We start from the raw sequence: 6,371 nt of genomic DNA on the forward strand, positions 1-6,371 counted from the left end.
GTGTGTGTGTGTGTGTGTGTGTGTGTGTGTGTGTGTGTGTGTGTGTGTAACCACCAGACATGTTCAGGCTGATGAAGTTTGTCAGTGTGAACACATGAAGGTTGATTCGGAGCGAGTCCACTGCAGCGAGCAGTAGATCTTGGGGTTCGTCGTCTGTAAGAATAAAGCATATCGTGGTTGTTGTGATGCTGCGCGGCTCTGTTGGCGGTCGTTTGTCAGCGGTAACTCGGGGCTGATGTCTCTGCTGGTGTTTCAGACTCCAGCCAGCAGCACAGCAGACACAGCGACACATCTCACAGGTGTCACGATGTGAAGCACAAAGGATTTTGGGCAGTTTGGGCTGATCTCAGGTGTTCAGGACGTTTGCTCCACAGGTGAGGAGGCTAAAAACTGAAAGCTGGGTCGCTGTGTGTTGTCTGAGCTGTGGGGGCACAGATTTCATCTCACTGTAAGTCGCTGCTTTGTAAAAGGATTTTAAATCTGTGGTGTGAGGACGTGCAGAGATCTGAGAGGACGACCGAGCAGTTCAGGTGTTTGTCTCAGTGAACTCGTCTCTTTCTTTAAGACAGTCAAAAATCCTTGTTACGATTTTCTGACTGCGGCTGTTCCAATGAAGCTGAGGCCTGTGTTCACATTAGCTTCTGTGTACGAACCCAGGACAGAGACAACATGCTGAGAAACGTTTTTCCAGCACCACACAAGCTTTAAATAATAATAATACATGTGAAACAGCATCAGTGTGTTTTTAGATTTAACACCAGCCCACACCTGCAGGCAGTCCCCCGCCAACCTCATGTCATGAGTGGGACTAAGTCTGAGAACCCACGCAGACACAGAGAGAGAGGCCGGGGGATTCAAACTAGGAACCACGTCACTGTGAGACGTCAGTGCTAACCGCAGAGAAACAGGCTGTTTTTAATGTGAGACGTGCCACACCACAACAGGAAGTCGCTGCTGGAGGACAGTTTTAACGTCTCTGTCCCAAATTACAGATGCTGATTCAGGCCGAGGAAGGGAACGTTTCAGACGCATGGGCTTCAAGTTTCTCACATATTCATTTCAAACAGCTGCAGAAAAACAGAGGATGCAACTTTAAAAATGAGAAAATGTTGGTTTGAGATGATGTGACGCAGAACCATGTCTTCATATCTGTGCACAGATTACTCATCATTTCAGCATTAGATAAGGGAAAACGGCAAAAGATACAAACAGGAAGTTCCCAGAGCAACGTGCTCGTCGTCCGATGCTCTCATGACTCTTGTCAGAGGAGCAGCACTGAGCGCGCTCACAGAAATGCTTCAGAAAGTCTCGTGGGTCAGCACGGGCTGGCGTTTTAAATTATTGGCTACATGCTGCACATTTCCAGGTACCCTACAGGAGCGCATCAGCGCGCAAACTGAGGACTGTAGAGCTGCTCAGTGTCTCCACCTGCTGGATTTCAAACCTGAGCTCAGCCTGTAACCAAGCTAGCTGTCAGGTTTGGACAGGAAGTCTGCGCGTTACAACCGCACATCACAATCTATTTCAGCCTGAGGGCTGCACCTCAGAGGGTTAGCGTGCGTGTGGATGACCTGAGAAAATGTCTGTGGGATTAACATCACACATTCAATTTAAAGACAGAAACGAGATCATATTTACTTCTTTAACCTCTCTCTGCTCACCTGCAGGGGGGTGTGTCTAATCTGGACTAAGCTACACTGTCTCCTCTTCCACAGAGCAAACCGACCAATCAGAGGCCCGATGAGACAAGAGCGGGTTAATCCACCGCACAGAGCGCCGAGCAGCACGCGTGCTCTGGACAGATGAACGAGTCAGGGTGAAACAGTGTGAGCGGCAGTATGATGGTGATCAACAAGTCTGAAGAAGACATGAGCAACTGCAGCATCAACCATGGGATCCACCAGCACGTGTTCTCCTGCGTCTATATCCTGGTGCTCATGGTGAGTGATGGAAGTATCTTAGCTTTTCGGAAGTATTTCCCGAGTGCTGATAAACGGTGCTCCAGGATCTCCATGTGCTGGATGGTGAATGATCTTGTGTTTGTAGGTTGGTGTTCCTGCCAACGTGTACTCGCTATACCACGCTGCCCTTCAGCTGAAGCAGAGGAACGAGCTGGGCGTTTACCTGATGAACCTCACTGTGTCTGACCTGCTATACCTGGCGTCTCTGCCTTTCTGGCTCCAGTACTTCTTTCAGGTAACGTAGAGACGTCCTCTCCGCTCGCTCTTCCCTCGGCGGTTCTTCACGGTGCGTCTGAGGTGCTCTGGTTTCAGTCAAAGTGTCGGTGTCATCACAGACAGTTAGCACAGCACCGTGGTGTCGTCCGCCCACCACAGTGGAAGGCTGTGGTTGGAGCTCGACCTCAGGTTCAGTGCCATTAAAAGTGCCACAAGCTGCAGTTCCTCTAGGATCCACCGGGGGCTCCAGCAGTGAGTCAGTCCCACAGACTCCCACAGTTAAACGTTCCTGCAGAAATAAACATGCATACATCCTGATGCACAAACTGTTTGGTCTCTGTAGATCATTTCCTCCTTTATAACAGCTGTACGAGGGAGGATGTGTTTGTCACTCACATTAAGGCTTAAAGTTTGCATTTTAGGGGCGTGGCCTCTCTGAGTGACAGGTGGATGCTGACACAGGTGGCTGTAGCTGCTAGCTGCCTGCTAGCTTCACCTGAACCGGACCGTGTTTGTGCTGTTGGAGCCTTTTGGTCCCTTTTAATGACATCATGTGACCAAAAACATGGCTGCTGTGATGTCACTGTGCTAACAGATCTCTCTAACGTCGTCCCGCTAACAGCGTCATGTGACCTGTGGCCGTGTTAAAGCTCTGCTTGGATTAAGTTGGTGTTAGGTGGAGGTGAACTAGGCCATTATTAGCAGTCTCTTGCCCTGACAGCGTGCGCGGGTGGAGTTCCTCCACCTGCCTGTCTTATTTGATCCACCTTCAGTCTGCTGTTGCTGTTTCAGGACGATGATTGGCGTCACCGAGAATGGCTGTGTCAGATGTGTGGTTTCCTGCTCTACGAGAACATCTACATCAGTATCGGCTTTCTGTGCTGCATCAGTCTGGATCGCTATCTGGCTGTGGTCCATCCTTTGAGGTAAGACGGTCTCCCGTCGTTTCGTCCTTCGTGGCTGAGATCAGGACGTCTTTGGGTTTATGAAGAAGTAAAATCACCACGACGCGTTCTGCCCGCAGGTTCACGGCTCTGCGCTCCATGAAAGCAGCGTCCGTCATCAGCGCCATCATCTGGCTGAAGGAGATCGCGGTGGGCGTGTTTTTCTTTCACCATAAGGAGCTCAGCAAAGATCCCAGTAACCACTCGCTGTGCTTCGAGCACTACCCCATGAAGTCGTGGGAACGTCCAATCAACTACTACCGCATCAGCATCGGCTTCATGTTCCCGCTGGCCATTCTGTTGGTACGGTAACGGCTTTACACGTTCTTTGTATGTTTCAGGATTTCTGCGTTGGTCTTAAAGAAGTGCAGAGAACGAGAGCTGGTTATGGTCAGGAAGCCACGCGTCTCCTGGCTCGGTGCCACAGCCATGAGTCCGCCGCTCTGGGTTAATCCCACATCTTCACGATGTTCTCAGTTATTTCATATTTGTAGTTAATTTGTTGTTCAACATTTTCAGCTGCTCACCATATACGATGACCTTATTTGGTTATTCAAACGCTTCCTTTTCTCGATGTCACGGTTTTTTAACTCTTCGCTTCACTGTTGAGAATAAATGTTGTTCATGTTTTTCTGATGAATCTATCCGCGGCGCTGGTTTAAAGTATAAATCCCTGAAAACTGGAGTCAAACACAGTAAATGTAGACGAGTACCTGATTCTCCTGTAACCCCGGCGCCTTGTTTTGTCTCGGTTAGATTAGCTACCTGTGGGTCCTGCGAGCGGTGGGCCGGAGCGCGGGAACGCAGCCGGATCAGAAGATGAGGATCAGGCAGTTAGTCAGCAGCACCATCCTCATCTTCCTCGTCTGCTTCTCGCCCTACCACGTCTTCCTGCTGGTGCGCACGCTGCTGGAGGAGGAATGCAGCTTCATCGAAGGTACCGTTTCACTCGCAGGAAACCGTCCGATAAATAAAGATGGCGCCGTAATACTGTGGTGACACGGTTCTTGTTTTTCAGCCATATTTAACTACTACCACCTGTCCCTGCTGCTGACCACCCTGAACTGCGTGGCTGACCCAGTCCTCTACTGTTTCGTCAGCGAAAGCGCCCGCCGCGGCCTCTACAGAGTCGTCTTCAGACCCGTCGCCAGGATACTCTGCTGCTGCCGTCGCCGTGGCAATGCCAGTCCCGCCAGTCCGGCTAACGACTCCCACGAGGTTGCCACGGACGAGAACAATGGCCAGCCGAACGTGACGCTGCTCACGCACAGCAATACACTGAACAACGGCCAAACGGACGCCGCCTGCAGAAACACGAGTTTAATCACACGGATGCACGAAGAAAGCATCAAAGCACGAGTCACAGAGAATAACACCTTGGAAATGTGTGTGACAGAGAAGCAGAAACAAAACCCCGACAGGACGGAGGGACGTGGGCAGAAATGAAATGATCAGCACGCCTCTGGGCACCAATGACCCGCCTGCACGACGAGGGCGGGCTGTACTCCGCGGGGGCGTGTCTGTGCTGATGCAACAGCCCAGCCTGAGGGAGGTCAGGGTGGATCTGAGGTCTGCAGTCTGAAAGCCCCCGTTACCCCTCTGTGGCGTCTGACACGGCGCAACATGGCTGACAAAACGCACACGAGGAGTTCTGAAATACTGCAGAGTCTCACGGCATCACGTCTAATAAGACTTCATCATGTTAGACACACATTCGCGTCTAATAACTCGCCTGAAAGGCTCCGTGTGGCAGCGATGAGGTTCCTGTCAAACAGTGAAACAGGAAGCAGACGTGGAAGAAATAAACCGAACGCTTTCACCGCAGCGCCGGAACAAACAACAGGACTTCCTGCACTTTGATTTAAAGAACCACACGTAACATGAAGGGACGCAGGAAGACCCGACAGAACATTAGAAACGGTTATTGATCAGTGATCAGATTTGACCCATCGATTGGCTCCAGAATGATTTTGACTTATCGAAGCAAATTCTTTAAAACAAGTTGAGACTTTGTGACCCCTAACCTTTGGTGACCTGTTAGAAAGTGTTTCCAGAGTTCTTGTTATCCTAATAAAACGTAGTTTATTATGACGCTGAGTCACACCGATGTTCCTCGCTGTCAGATAAAGTGCAGAGGATTCAGATTCAGGACAAATCTGTCTCTACTTGAAGCAGAGCTGATAACAAACCTCATCGTTGGCATCGGTAGACTTCGGTTATTGATAATGTGAACCTCACAGATTCCTTCATGTTTAAAGGCAGCAGGGTTTATGTTAGCATGAGGAGCTTCAGACGATGCAGCGCCTGTCCGCGGTGCTTCTCTGAAACAACAGCTGTTTGCATGTCGATCCACATGCTGCACGACCTGACACAGTCTGCCTACCAAACTATGACATCGCATTGCACTGATCACGGGTCAGTATTAGAAACATGTAGGACCAACATGGCTGCACCCACCTTACTGACAATGAAAGGTCAGGGGGCGGGATTCGGGACGAGGTGCACGGGAAGGTGACCGTGAGCGGGCGATTAGCCAAATTTCAGTCAGGTAACTTTTATTCTGGAAGCGTTTGGCCGGCGTGCAGCAGTCAGACCGCCTCCCATCTGTGAAAAACACGACTCACAGTGTTCTCTTCATTTTACTTTTAAAAAGAAAACTGTTAGTTTACACACACACAGACGCACACACACCGGTCACAGCATGTCTTCATAGCCTCCCTTTGAGCCCATTTCAGCACTTTAATGCTGAAGAAAGAGACTCACTCTGGGGTCTGGATGTTGCTCTCTGCATGCATGGAAATGCCTCCAAGTCTGAATACGTACATAGTAAGAATCTGTGTGTTGACTCTGTGGTTATAGATCTGTGTGCTGTAACCTGCACGTAACATGGAAGTGACAGAATATTTTTATAAAGCTTTAAACTGAGCACTAAACAGAAACGGTGTGTGTCTGTGTGTGTCTGTGCGTGTGTGTCTGTGTGTGTCTGTGTGTGTCTGTGTGTGTCTGTGTGTGTCTGTGCGTGTGTGTGTCTGCGTGTGTGTGCGTGTGTGTCTGTGTGTGTCTGCGTGTGTGTGTCTGTGTGTGTCTGTGTGTGTCTGTGTGTGGCACATAAATGAGCAATTTTGTGTGTTTTCCTGAGGGCTGGGGTAGAGAACATGTGTGTGTGTTTTTTAAATGAGTCTTGCTTGATTGTGATAGTCTATTGTTGTGCTACTCTGTGTGTGTGTGTGTGTGTGTGTGTGTGTGTGTG

The 6,371-nt window shown here is 49.8% G+C and overlaps 1 protein-coding gene across 4 annotated transcripts in view; it reads left to right on the plus strand.

Annotated features, from left to right (window-relative positions):
- Positions 1–5,192, plus strand: part of LOC102307068 (ovarian cancer G-protein coupled receptor 1) — a 15,518-nt gene extending 10,326 nt beyond the window's left edge. For 3 of the 4 annotated variants that reach the window (XM_005942124.3, XM_005942123.3, XM_042228403.1), the window contains exons 2-7: positions 1,716–1,940; positions 2,047–2,196; positions 2,970–3,103; positions 3,202–3,424; positions 3,878–4,058; positions 4,140–5,192. In XM_005942124.3, the coding sequence (XP_005942186.1) occupies positions 1,839–1,940; positions 2,047–2,196; positions 2,970–3,103; positions 3,202–3,424; positions 3,878–4,058; positions 4,140–4,567 (1,218 nt within the window). In that variant the 5' untranslated portion in view covers positions 1,716–1,838 and the 3' untranslated portion in view covers positions 4,568–5,192. Of the gene's footprint in view, positions 1–12; positions 375–1,715; positions 1,941–2,046; positions 2,197–2,969; positions 3,104–3,201; positions 3,425–3,877; positions 4,059–4,139 lie in introns of those variants that run through there. The other variant, XM_042228402.1, reaches the window with a different exon arrangement.
- The last annotated feature ends 1,179 nt before the right edge of the window (positions 5,193–6,371 follow it).

This window comes from Haplochromis burtoni, unplaced genomic scaffold (genome assembly GCF_018398535.1).
Source record: "Haplochromis burtoni strain Fernald_Lab_line unplaced genomic scaffold, NCSU_Asbu1 Contig_321, whole genome shotgun sequence".
NCBI lineage: Eukaryota > Metazoa > Chordata > Actinopteri > Cichliformes > Cichlidae > Haplochromis > Haplochromis burtoni.